This window comes from Morchella importuna, assembly GCF_003444635.1.
Source record: "Morchella importuna strain M04M26 chromosome Unknown Morimp01GS015, whole genome shotgun sequence".
NCBI lineage: Eukaryota > Fungi > Ascomycota > Pezizomycetes > Pezizales > Morchellaceae > Morchella > Morchella importuna.
The window spans coordinates 499175-512353 of NW_025763412.1; the positions used below are offsets into that span (position 1 = coordinate 499175).

At 50.9% G+C, this 13179-nt stretch overlaps 5 protein-coding genes across 5 annotated transcripts; 3 read left to right on the top strand and 2 right to left on the bottom strand.

Moving 5' to 3' along the window:
• Positions 1-1368: 1368 nt before the first annotated feature.
• LAJ45_05557 (uncharacterized protein) lies at positions 1369-3275 on the top strand (the record flags this gene model as incomplete). The annotated part of the gene is made up of 7 exons (XM_046115128.1): positions 1369-1420; positions 1508-1659; positions 1757-1864; positions 1945-2016; positions 2154-2240; positions 2298-2933; positions 3081-3275. The coding sequence occupies 7 exons, from the start codon at positions 1369-1371 to the stop codon at positions 3273-3275; spliced, it is 1302 nt and encodes a 433-aa protein (XP_045971650.1).
• An 842-nt stretch (positions 3276-4117) lies between these two features.
• On the top strand, positions 4118-4529 carry LAJ45_05558 (uncharacterized protein; the record flags this gene model as incomplete). The annotated part of the gene is made up of 3 exons (XM_046115129.1): positions 4118-4213; positions 4290-4367; positions 4455-4529. The coding sequence occupies 3 exons, from the start codon at positions 4118-4120 to the stop codon at positions 4527-4529; spliced, it is 249 nt and encodes an 82-aa protein (XP_045971651.1).
• A 1216-nt stretch (positions 4530-5745) lies between these two features.
• On the bottom strand, positions 5746-7183 carry LAJ45_05559 (uncharacterized protein; the record flags this gene model as incomplete). The annotated part of the gene is made up of 5 exons (XM_046115130.1): positions 5746-6110; positions 6172-6348; positions 6405-6476; positions 6553-6930; positions 7036-7183. The coding sequence occupies 5 exons, from the start codon at positions 7181-7183 to the stop codon at positions 5746-5748; spliced, it is 1140 nt and encodes a 379-aa protein (XP_045971652.1).
• Positions 7184-8192: 1009 nt separating this feature from the next.
• LAJ45_05560 (uncharacterized protein) lies at positions 8193-9582 on the bottom strand (the record flags this gene model as incomplete). Its single annotated transcript, XM_046115131.1, has 3 exons — positions 8193-8750; positions 8806-9040; positions 9107-9582. The coding sequence occupies 3 exons, from the start codon at positions 9580-9582 to the stop codon at positions 8193-8195; spliced, it is 1269 nt and encodes a 422-aa protein (XP_045971653.1).
• Positions 9583-11015: 1433 nt separating this feature from the next.
• LAJ45_05561 (uncharacterized protein) lies at positions 11016-12707 on the top strand (the record flags this gene model as incomplete). Its single annotated transcript, XM_046115132.1, has 6 exons — positions 11016-11088; positions 11140-11304; positions 11373-11629; positions 11709-11756; positions 11820-12193; positions 12254-12707. The coding sequence occupies 6 exons, from the start codon at positions 11016-11018 to the stop codon at positions 12705-12707; spliced, it is 1371 nt and encodes a 456-aa protein (XP_045971654.1).
• Positions 12708-13179: the final 472 nt, after the last annotated feature.

Sequence of the window (13179 nt, forward strand, 5' to 3'; positions counted from 1 at the left end):
GACAATACACCTATATCATGTTATCCTTTTGTTCCTGGTTGGAGCTTTCGACAAATATCCTGTTCTAGAGTGGTGCTAATACGCGGTGGCACTTGGCGCATGACCGAGTACCAGGTGCCAGACATCGCCGGTGCGATGAGCGCATGTGAGATACAGGACCCATATCTACTAGTAGAAATATCTGATAGTGGTTTTAGCGGTATCTAAAGATCAAATTGAAAAATATTCAATTTGATCTTTCGATATCCTAGGCTACTGGAAAATATGAGTCCTGTATCTCCCATGCACTCATCGCACTGGCGATGTCTGGCACCTGGTACTCGGTCATACGCCAAGTGCCACCGCGTACACACACCTCTCTCATAATTTCTGTATTTTACGTGTGCTCGGTTTTGCTGTTGTGGGGATTGTTTCCTTGTTCCTTTTCTCTATTTTGATTTCTGGTCGGCTTGGATATGTTTGTGCAGGCGCGGAGGGGGAACTAGTAATTCCTCTAGACTGCTTCTTGTATAGTCTCCTATGTGCAAGGTTGAGGAGGGGGTAGAATCCCTTATCCCTTGTGTTTGGCCGTGAACGAGTTGGAGGGTATGGATCAGAGGAGAGCTTTGGGGAGAGTGTATTTTTATGTGTGGTTTTTGGTTGCGCTTTTTTTTTTTTTTTTTTTTTTTTTTGGGGGGGGGGGGGGGGTTGTGGGTTTGGGATGGTTACTTTGATGCAAGTCTCTACGCCGTCTCGCCATTTCTATTCCTTGTTTTGTTTTGTTGTCGTGGCTTTGGGGAGAAGGGAAGATTTGCAGCTTTGGTTTGCAATTTGGTTGTCTCGGAGGAGAGTACTCTTGTTTGGGATGCTTTGGGGATTTAAGGGTTTCGTCTTACAATTTGTTATGCTGGGGGATGAGAGTGGTTTTGGATTTACAATTTGTCACTGGAGGATTTGCGGGTTTGCTTTGCAGTTTGTTGTTTTTTTTGGATTTTTCAGCACTTAGTTTTGGTTTTGGAGGACTTGAAAGGGTTTTTGGCTTGCGGTTTGTTTTTGGTATACGCATATGGAGGACGTGGTATAAATTTATCTTTGCTGCTTTCTTTATGGCAACTCTCCAACTAGCCGAGTGCGGTCTTGTGATGCAATAATACTCGAGTGAGATAACTACATGTATTGGCGGAGTACATAGCTCTACAATAGGTGGAACCTTGGCGGCTCCTGCTTCACGATACTCAAAACCTGGTATATAAAGCAAGCTTATATCAAACCCCACGTCGCCAGTAAAGCCAAAGCCAGGGCCACCAATCCATGCAACCTTAACACCTATCCTATCACATCACACCCCGCCCCCACTACCACATCACCTCCCACCTCATCACAACTAAAATGCGGCGCGTAGTAGTAACCGGCCTCGGCGCCGTGACCCCCCTCGGCGTCGGTCAGTCTGCCCCCTCCTCCCCCCTCGCCGCGCCTGCCCCGGTCTACACCCCGCCTCGAGCACCCCACTAACAAGCACACACAACAGGCGTGAAGCGCTCATGGACAAACCTTCTCGCGGGCCGCAGCGGCGTGGTCTCCATCCGCGGCCGCTTCGCGACCGTGGGCAGCACGGAGATCCCTAGTCAGGTGGCGGCGCTGGTGCCAGGGTGGGATGCGGGGGTGTGGGTTTCGGGCGCGGTAGGTTCTCGTGTCTTTGTGGGGCGTTGGGGTGGGGTTTGGGTTGTGGGGGGGGGGGGGGGGTTTGTGCTGATTGTGGGGTGTGCGAGGGGGATAGGAAAAGGCAAAGATGGCGACGTTTACGCAGTATGCGGTTGCGGCGGCGGAGGAGGCGCTCGGCGATGCGGGGTGGAGGCCGGAGAGTGAGGAGGAGAGGAGCATGGCGGTATGGTTTTCTCTTGGGGAGTGCGGGTGGGAGTGGGTGTGCGGGTGGGGGCTAATGTGCGGTGTGGTGTGGGGATGTAGGGTGTGTGTATTGGCTCGGGCATTGGCTCGTTGGACGATGTGTTTAATACGGCGATGAGTTATGCGGCGGGGGTGGGTTCTTTTCTTCTTTACTATTTTGATATTATGGGCTTTTGGTATTATGGGTTTTGGGACGTTGGGGTTTAGTTATGAGTTGGCTCATTTTGTGGGTGGGAATATCATTGACACTACGAGCGGGAGATATGCAGGGCTACAAGAAAGTTCCCCCCATTTTCATCCCGCGGCTCCTCGTCAACCTCGCCGCCGGGCACGTCAGCATGCGCTACGGCTTCCTCGTACACAAACCCCCCCCCCCTCCACCCCCCACTCTACAAACCATTGACCCCCTCTAGGGCCCCAACCACGCCGTCTCCACCGCCTGCACAACCGGCGCCCACTCCATTGGCGACGCCACCCGCTTCATCCAGCACGGCGACGCCAACATCATGCTCGCCGGCGGCTCCGAATCCTGCATCCACCCGCTCGCCCTCTCCGGCTTCTGCCGCGTCAAGTCCCTCGCCACTGCCTGGAACGACGACCCCGCTGCCGCCTCGCGCCCCTTCGACCGCGACCGCGCCGGCTTCGTGATTGGTGAGGGCGCAGGCATCGTCGTGCTCGAGGAACTGGAACATGCCAAGAGGCGAGGGGCGAGGGTGTATGCGGAGGTGAGAGGGTATGGGCTCAGTGCGGATGCGCACCATATGACGGCACCGCCGGAGAGCGGGAGGGGCGCGAGGATGGCGATGAGGAAGGGGTTGGTGCAGGCGGGGGTCAGGCCGCGGGAGGTGGATTATGTGAATGCGCATGCAACGTCGACGGTGTTGGGGGATGCGGCGGAGAATAGAGCGGTGAGGGGGTTGTTGCTGGGGGAGGAGGGGTGGGGGAGGGCGGGGGAGGTGTGTATGTCGAGTACGAAGGGGGCTACGGGGCATCTGTTGGGCGCGGCGGGGGCAGTGGAGGCCATTTTTACGATATTGGCGGTGCATGAGGTGTGTTTATTCCCCCTTCATCTTTCTATTATTTCTACTCTTTTTTACCTTGGCTTTTTGTTTTTATTTCCGTTTTCATATCTCTTGAGCGTGGTGGGAGCTAGTACACAGAGAGCTTGGACAAACTCATGCTTGAAAACAAAACAGGACATCCTCCCGCCGACGCTCAACCTCGGGAACCCGGGAAACCCCGCCGACACAGAAGACGCAGCAGCAGCGGATGAATTTGACTGCAATTACGTGCCCAACGTGGCCCAGTGGAAGACCGTCAATGTGGCCATCTCAAACAGCTTTGGCTTTGGCGGCACGAACGCCAGTCTCTGTTTCTCGAAGCTGAGGTAGCTGAGGTAGCTGTGTAGACATTTGTAATTGTAATTGTTTGTAATTGTAGATAGTTGGTTCTCATGCCTGTCTAGGAAGATAGAGTAGAAGCACTCGGAAGTGGAGTGAATAAGTGAACCAACATGAGGAAGGGAATAGAGAGCTTCCTGGGCGCTAAAGCTGCCCAATGCGTGCCACACCACAGCATCATAACACCCACCACCCAGCCCTCCCCGTCCCAGAGTAGCAAAGAATGTCTTGCAACCCACAGACATGTTCCGGGAGTCTCGTGAATTAACCCTTCCCTCCCCCCTCCCCCCTCCCCTCTCCCGGCGGCTGCGGCAATCCTCAGTCCCCTCCAATTGCAGCTGTTACAGGGCAATGAGTGTGAAGGGGGAAAGAGGGAGGGATGGGAGGGGACTGTGGTTATTTAAAGACCCTCGTTTCTCCCCACCACACCCACTGCCTGGTGTCCATGCGCGGCTGATCTGGTATCTATATAGCTACAGTGCTTCGCATCGCGTCCGTCTGAAATCTTTGTCTTGTCTTGTTTGTTTTGCTTGCTTGTTTAATTCTATTTCTCTCTATTCTTAATATCCCTTTTATTTCTATCTATACGCACTGCTAGCCAGGCGAAAACCAATTTTCAAAACAAAAAAAAAAAAAAAAATCCATTTTTCCCACATCCCCAATTCCCCCAAAACACACAAAACCGTCCAAATGGCAACAATCTTCCCACCCCGAACCACCTCACCCTCACGCTACCACCGCACCCCCTCACCAACCTTCCTCCCCCAACCACAACCCCAACTCTACAACCAGAAACCCTTCAAGCTTGCCCCCCACCCAAGAAGAAGCTCCGCATGTCGTCGTCTGCCCCCGCCGAACGCGCACCGTCGAAGCGCCAACAGGCCGCGAGAGAGGTCGTCGATATCCTACACGAGATCTCGACGCTGCTCGTAAGTCCCTCTCACCCCTCTCCCAGCCTCTGGGAAGAGAGGAGGAAGGAGGCTGATTGGGAGTGCGAGGTGGCAGAATACACACCTCGACAGGAACGCTCTCTCGCTGTGCGTATCGCTTGTTGAGAATGGGGTTAATCCTGAGGCGTTGGCTGTAGGTGAATTCTTTCCCAACCCCCCCCCCCCCCCCTCTCTCTCTCTCTCTGGTTGCGTTGTGGTGATAGAGGCTGATAGTGGATAGACTGTAATCAAAGAGCTTAGGCGCGAGAGCGAGGGACTCAGGGACGCGCCGGAGGCGATGGATGTGGATGGATAGCTAGCTAGTCTAGCTCTAGCCTGGGGTTAATACAAGTACATGTAGTGGTGGCATACCCCCCCTTCGGCCCCTAGGTGGTGATGGTATAAATCTTAATTGTCGTGATGACCTTGATGAGGAGTGGGTGTTTTTTGTGTTTTTGTTTTTACTCTCTATGTTTGTGGGAGCCGGGGGCTTTATGGTCTTTCAAGCAGTGTTGCTGGGCAATTACAATCCATGGCCTTTTAGTTAGTTGGAGAGATATGAAATTCGTCTGCTCTACTCTGCTCTATCATAACTAAGTAGACTAATTGAAACCATGAGTTCTTTATATATTTTTTCTGCAACTATAACTGGTAGCCCTATTAATTGGAAACCAAAAAACCCTGAACTAATGCAATCTGGATCGTGAAAATAAGGTTTCCCCCCATCGACACTAGCTACGATAGAGTTGCACTTTAGGGACGTGGCTAGTACCCTGCACTTACAGATGCACAGCCAATCATGCAAAGTGCAGGTGTAGATTATTACACTAGGTATTACTATTTCGTACCGTAAAGGGAATCTATTGAGTCAGTGTTACTACTACTGCGTCTGCTGCTGCTATTGATGCTACTACCAATGCTACTATTACTACATGTGTTATTACTACTATGTAGGTACATGTAGTTAGTCTGCTGATTATCGTACAACACCACCACCACCACCACCACCGCAGTCATCTCATTTTCCTTTTCCGTACTCTACATCACCCCACACTCGGAATGTCCAGATACTTCTAACAACCTCTTTTTCCTAATATTTAAGGGGTAGTAACTTTTTAAACTTGTACACGCACCGCTATAAGTTGATATATATAAACAACCCAAACACAAAAAAAAGGTCCCTCCCAAAAATCATACAAGAAAACGATGCAGAAAAAGAAAGAAGAGCGAATGAGATGAGACCCTGCCCAAAACAAAAACAAGAAAGCCCAAATAACAGATGGGGAATAAACGAAGAGAGAAAAAAAAGAGGGGAAAAGAAGAAGAGAGATATAAAAGAAAAGGCAAGGAAAGGAAAAAGAAGAGACAAATGATATAGAACGCCCAACCCAACCCCAAGTCCCAGATCGTAACCATGCCGTAAGTGTAAAAGGATAAAAACTCACAAAAGGGAAACGCAACCCCCCAAAAAACGAAAGACGAAAGAAGGACTACCACGCAGAGAGTAGAGAAGGCCACTTTTCTTAAAAAAACTAAGCGGCCCCGCCGATATTGACACTCCCCTTCCTCTGCAGTCCAGCGCCGGGCGGGAATCCCCGTGGCGGCTGCTGCCCACCAGCCACTGCCTGGGGCGTGCCTCCGCCGCCAAAGAGCCCGCCGCCGTCCCCGTTGGTGCTGTTGTACCCACCGAGGGGCCTAAGTGCCCCGGCGAGCATCTCACGCATGCGGACGTACTGGTACTTTCTCTTGACGGGGACGAGGATGTGACGCTCGATGGGCTGCGGGCATGAGCGTGCCACGGCGGCCATGACGAGCTCGGTTTCTTCGTCGGAGTCGACGGGGATGGCGTTGGCTTCAATCTCGTCGGGCGGTGGGGCCCCGGCGTTGATTGCCGCTTCTATATATAGAGGTTAGTGGTGAAAGAGGGGGCGGAAGCGGGGAAAGCGGAGGAGACGTACTTTGTTGTTTGGCTTGGTTCTTCTTCTGGTAGGCAGCAAGCAGGACGTCGTATGGCTGGGAACGGCCGAGGACGGAACGCTTGGCGCCCATAGAATGGGATTTACAAGTCAGCGAGCGGGCGCAGAGGGCACCGTTGGGCAGTTGGACACCGCATTGCTTTTCGACGTCGACGGGAGCTGTTTGTGATGTTAGTTTTTAATAATATCATGATAATAAAGTAGGCAATCATTACCCTTTGGCTTCTCCGTCTTTGCCGGCTTCTCCTTCTTCTTTTTGGCCTTTGGTTCTTTCGGCAGCTTTGGTTCTACAACACACAATCCCTCATATCAGCGTCCCCGCTCGTAGCCCTAACCCAACTAAAAACAAACATATAAACCCACCATCAGCCTTCCTCTTCTTGCTCTTGGCCCCATCTCCCTCTTTCTTCGCCATTTTCTTGGCACCCTTCTTCTGCGTCGCCTGCGGCGGCGGCGGGAGATCGCCAACTACACTCCCCTCATCGTCCCCGCCGGCATCCTTGCGACCCTCCTCTCTCGCCGCGGCCTCCTTGGCCTTCTTGCGCTCTTTTGCCTTGTCATTCTTTGCCTTTTGGCATGCCTTGAGATGCTGTGCCGCGACGCTCTTGATGACGGGCTTCTTGCAGACACGGCACAGGCCGTATTCCGGGTTGTCTTCGAGCGGGCGGAGGGTAGGGAAAGTGATGAGATCGTGGTCGTCGAGTTGGGTGATACCGGGGGATTTCGCAGAGGGCGTAGCATCTATAGGCTTGTTAGTTTGGGGGGTGTTGCGCATTGAGCATTGTTAGGCATTGAGAGGGAGCGATGGGGTGAGTCGAGGGCGGCATTAGGCAGGCATGTATGTACCTTGCTGCTCCAGCTGGTCGGCGCGTTGTTTCCAGTTCTGATGGTTCTTTCCGACTTTCTTTGACGGCGGGTTCTTGAGCTTGATGGTTGTTGCTGTGCGCTCTTGGTCGCTAAAGAGCTTTAGAACCGCGTCGCTGGAGCGCGTCATTGCGAGCTGTTAGCTGTTTAGCTGTGTAGGGTGTTTGGGGGGGGGGGGGTCGGGTAGCTTGCTAGGCTATATGAGGCCGGCCGTCGTCTTAGATGGTGGGGGGTGATCGTGGGGTTGGTGGGCGGGTTGGGTTGGGTTGGGTGGGCTGTTGATAGGGAACTTTCCTCGAGGAAGGGAGGTGGTTGCAGTTGCAGATGCCGTCCGTCGAAAATCTTCCAAGCTGCGTTGCGTCGGGGCTGTGCCAAGCTCGGTCACGTGAGAGAAGAATATTCGGATGTTGTTGCTGTGCGGGTTCGCAACTCGACTGCGTGAGGTGAGTGAGGATAAATGCAAATAAAAGGGGGCTTTGTGAGTTGCTGGTGAATGGGGCTAAGTTATGTAGAGCTACATACGCTAAGGGCTGTGATGACATCATACATGTGAGGTGATGAGATTGACTTTTTAGACCTCTCCTCCGTCCCGGATGGTGTGTTTCGTTTTACCAGGTAAGCTGTGATTGGAAGGATTTGATTGGAAAAGACGGGGTAACTAGAGCCCACATGAGAACGTGGGGAGGCTATATTCTTGGCAGTGAAAGAAGGAGGGGGCTTTGTTTATTACCCCAATGATAAGGCTTGAGCCCATTTACTACTACTCTACTACCACAAAATAACAGACGAGGAAATATAGGGCATCATGATACGAGAAAGAGAGTGCAACAAGTACACAACAAGTTGAACAATATTATGTACTGAAAAATAGCAGCTAGAAAACTCCAAGAGTAAGAGAAAAGGTAACGCTAATAAAACTCGTAAAGCTAAGCTAATAAAACAGCCAACCAACCACTACCAGAGTCAAAGTCAAGTCAAGTAAATCACACTAGAAGAACATAATAGTAAAAAAAATATAAAAAAATCGAAATAAGAATGAAGGACGAGAACTCCCAACACCCTCGAGACTTCGACCCATTAGCAGAACAGAACAGAACAGACCCGACAAAATAACATATTTTCTCTTGCCCATCCTAGACCTAAATATAAGTAACCTTCATGCCCATGCCTACTGTCCTCGTGGTCTTGATCCACGCCAACAACAGCAGCCTCCTGACTCTCTCCCTGACCCTCCGCTTACTAGTCATCCACACGACCATCGCCAGCATGATGACCGTTCGCAATAAGGTAAACCGTCCTTGCGCGGTGTTCATCTGCGCCTGGAGCCTGTTTAGTAGCGCCGTTGTTGTCGCAAAGAGATTCTTTGAGTCTGCTTTAGCCGCTGCCGTAACCTTGCTGTTATTGGCAGTAACCTTGCCCTCCTTAGTGGTGCCGTTGACTGAAGCAGTCTTTCGCTTGCCTTCTCTCCTTGGTGGGCGAACAGTAGTTGTAGAGGTACGCCTAGTTGTTGTAACTACAGATCCGGCGCGAGACCCTGCTACAGAGGGGGCTGGCGAGTGGACGCTGATAGCCTCATCGGCGAGTTCTTGTTGGCGATCGTGCTCCCATTGTGCCTCACGCCGTGCAGCGAGCTCTTGGGAGTAGCGTTCGGCTTCTTCAGAATCTTTTTGGAGCTGGTCTAGGGTTGCTTGGAATAGCTGTATATAGTTGTTAGCTTGGGCCTCGGTAGTGAAGTGGTAATGATTATATTACATCTTTTTGTTCATCATCGAGATCTGGTGAGGTGTTTGTGAATTCCCGAGCGTAGTCCCAGTCTCCGACTCGTGGAATGACATGTAGAATATAGAGCTCTACGAGCTTGACACGCTGCGAGATGCCCTTTGGATCGTCATCCGTGCCAATAGTGTTGGGGGCAGCGGAGAGATAGGCCTCGATCTTCTTCTGGGTTACCGATTGGTCCTGTGAGTGTGCCAATAGTAGAGTTACTCTATAAATACCCGTTAGTAATTAAAAATCCTGCCAATATAATCATTTCCTCTCCCGCAATACATACAGCGCGTTCACCACCTCAGCATCGACCCGTCCCTCCCCGCCATATGTCGCAATGGCTTCGTCCCACACGGCACCACTGCGCACTCTCGCAAGAATCTTCCTCCACTCAGCAGCGCCCCAAACCTTCTTCCCCTCCTCGGCGCCCATCTTTGCGGCCGCATCGAGAATCGCAAAGTACAGACTCCACACCTTTGTCCGTAGCGCGCGCGAGCACTTTACGCGCGGAGATACCGAGTCCGCGATGATGGGTTGCAGGGTCGCGAGGGCATCGGGCAGCCGCCGCGTGAGAAAGAGGTTGGTACAGGTGCGATAGACACGTGCTACGGTTGCGGGGGTCGCGAGGGGTTGCTGCTGCTGCGGTGCTTTTTGGGCGTTTGCTGCAGGGGCGGACGGGGTGTGCAGCGGGTGGTGCCCGTTCATTCTGTCAGTCTGGACCATGGAGCGGGGGGGTGGTGGGAATGGGATGACGCGGAGCATGGCGGTGGTGCTGCTGGGTGGGCCGGTTGGCGTGGGTGTAGGGGGGTGTTATATATACTGGTGTTTACTACTGTGGGGATTGCGGAGCCAAGGATGGGGAGGTGGTGGTGGTGATGGTGGTGGATAGGGCTCGCGGGAAGGGTGTGGGGTTGTGCTTATTTTTATGCTGCTCTAGTCTCTTTAGTGAATACCCGATGGGAAAGTAGGGAAGGTGGTTGTGTAGTGTGCAGCGAGAATGTTGTACTCGTGCAGCAGGAAGGTTGCTTGTTACTGCTGGTGGTTGTGATCTGCTTGTGAGGAAGCAACCGAGGAGGGAAGGGAGTAAAGAAGGAAAGAAGGAAGGAAAAGGCTGGGGAGAGATCGAGGGTTTTTGGCTCTGGCACGCGATAGATCAAGGAAGAGACAGATGGGGTGGAACAGAGCTGAGAAGCTGCAGGGTGCTTTGCGTGTGGGTGGGTACAGGAGATGTTGTGCTGTGCTGTTGATCCAGCAGATATTGTGATATGATATGGGGGGCTTTTCTTTCTTTCGTGAGGGATTGATCCTACTCGTGGAGAAATATTTTAACCTCGGGATGCTTCCAAACAATGATCATGCAAGCAGTGGGCGAGAAGAGAACTCCGGGGCAGTGCGGTGGGTAAACACGAGTGGTAAGTGAGAAATCAAAGCAGAAGCAGTGGGATTATATTGGTTTGTATGTATGTAGCATAGAGATCCGATCCGTACTTTCACTCCCTCCCCAGCCTTGAACTTGACTCGTTGGAGAAACTTAAGCTCGCTTTCGGCACTCTCCCAGCCAACCACCCAACCAGCCTTCCCTGGGAAGAAAAAAAAAAAAAGGAGGGTAGAGTACGGCGTCTGGAGATCTTACTTGCCCGGGCCGAGGTCGGGGGTTCACCTTACGTCAGCCACCACCACAAGGGCATGTGTTACCCTGCACGTATTACGGAATAGGGTAGAAGCCGCGATAGGAGAGTGGTGATATCTGGTGACGCATATAGTAGTTTTTTTTTTTTTTTTTTTTTTTTTTTTTTTGTTTCCCACCGTCGTTTCTACAATGGATTAACTCAATGCTATCCTAATCATGTAAGAAGCCGCACGTATCTATGAATCTCATGCTCTTGACTTATATGTATCTTGCTCTGCTGTTCTGCACGATTCACATGCTTGCAGAGGAAGCTTGATTAATTGTCTTCAAAAGCACTTTAACTGTGCGTGACGAACCCGTGTGCCAAGGAGAACTCAACGCGTCCACCTCCTGCAATTGACCCTTCCCCAATACCCCGCGACACGACACCCTCGAAACCCCGCTTGAAGTAGGTTCGTGCCCGTGTTTTTCGTTGTAGCAATCTCACTACGATAGGGCCTGGCGACCAACGTCATCCCGCTCTCAGCAACCAACTACAATACTTCCCACCCACGCTCAACTAGCTATGAATATTTCAAGGTCCAACTTTGCGGATAATCTCCCCGAGATTGTCGATCAAATAAATAAGTCATACTTTGGTTCGTATTAGCCCACTATTCTGTAAGGCCTCACAACCTAACCAAAATTAGTGACATTTGATCTTGAACTATCTGGGATTCATACGGGCTCAAAGAACTCAGTCCAGGGACGACGACAGACCCTCCAAGAACGATACAAAGAGATTAAAGAAGCTGCCGAACGCTTTCAAGTCATTCAATTCGGAATTTGTATCGTCAGTGTGGACAAAAACGAGAGTAATCACACGCACACCCCCCCCCCCCCTGCCCCCAGCTCCAGTTGTAACTACTAACTCCCTCTTAAGACAAATATATCTTGCGTCCCTACAACTTCAATGTCTCGCCCATCAGTGAAAACAAGTTCGGCCTTAATCGTGAATATACAGTTCAAGCCAGTGCCCTCGAATTTCTCGCCGAGCACAACTTCAACTTCAATACGCAACTTATCAGCGGAGTGCGCTATTTGAGCCATGACGAAGAGAAGCAAATCATCGACCGTGAAGATCGTCTAGCCAGTGAGCCAAAGGAGGATATCAGTGTCGACGAGCAATCGAAGCAGTTTGTATGAGGTTGATGGGGAAAATCCAGAGATATTGTGGTCCTTGCAGCAAGCTAATTGTATCACCTATATTGATATGCAGGTTGCAGACTTTAAGCAAAACATCCAGGAATGGCTAGACGACCCAAATGTACCCCTTCCCCTCTAGCTTTATGCTCTCTGCATGCTCTCACTAATGCCTAGCCCGATGCAGCCGCTATATGACTTTCTCAATATCACTACTCCAAGCCAGTGCATGAACGGATACCAAAAGCGCCTGGTCCACCAGATTGTCCGTGCCGAGTTCCCTAGCTTGGCTACAATTGGAAAGCCAACCTTTGTGCAGGTCGTCAAGAATGACCCTGCCGCCGATAAGTTCAAGAGGGAAGAGCGACGTGCGAAGTTTGACAAGGACCTGCAGAAGGCTATTAGCCTCAGGCATCTCATTGACGCACTGTTCAAGAGCAAGAAGCCGCTTGTGGGTCACAATCTCATCACTGATCTTGTATATCTTTATCAGTGCTTCATTGGCAATCTGCCTGACACAGAAAAAGAGTTTGCTGCAATCATCCATGCGGCGTTCCCTGTGTGCGTTTCCTTCTCCTAGAAGTTCTTTTACGGAATATCATTGCTAATGCAACAGAAAAGTGTACTAGACACAAAGTACGTCGCCACTTGTGTCGGCGATACACTCCACAACAGCTCCAATCTGCAAGGCCTCTTTGAATCCTTTGCATTGCAGAAACTCCCCACCGCCGAGCTTGCAATCGGTCACACCAGTTATAGTCTCCGAGACTGTGCCCACGAAGCGGGATACGACGCCTACATCACCGCATACGTCCTGCTCAAGGCTGCAGGTAGATACAACAGCTACTTGCAGGCTTTCAAAAAGGAAGGTGAGAGCAATGCGGAGGAGATGGCCGCTGCCAAGCTTATGGAGCATATCTACTACACTGAGCTCATGAGTGAGGAGTCCAAGCACATTGAGGACGAGGGATTCCTTCCGCCGTTTGGCAAGAATGGTTTTGGCGGTTTTTGGGCGAGCTGGTGCAATAAACTGAGGGTGAACGGAACTGCCGAGTCCGAATTCATTCTCAAGTGAAGGGTGGTGGAAGATTTTTCTTGTTTTGCGTCTTCTTTTAACCGTCGTGGCATTTCTACTTTACTCTTTAAAAGGGAATAACTGTTGGTTTTTCTTTAGGGTCTGGGTAAAAGTCCCGTTGTGTTAGATACCTTTTTATAAACCAGCGCATTCTCTGTTTCAGCGAGTGATATTCTATGAAGCAACCAACTTCATTTTTTTTTGTTGCAGAAAATCAAAAGTGAGGATATTCACTAAATCGGATATTATCGATAAAAAAAGAGTGATTGCCTTTCATTCTATGACATAACCTTCTAGACCCCCGGTGTTTACTCGGTAAATGTTTCAGCCATTCAAAAAAGACCTTAAGTGAGCCTCTACTGACCTACAGGCACCCGTAACCTTGTGTCCATGTGGGCGTATCACCATGAACCGAAGTTACAGCTCCACTGTGTACTCTATATACCTTACACAATGTGCGCCTCTAGTTAAA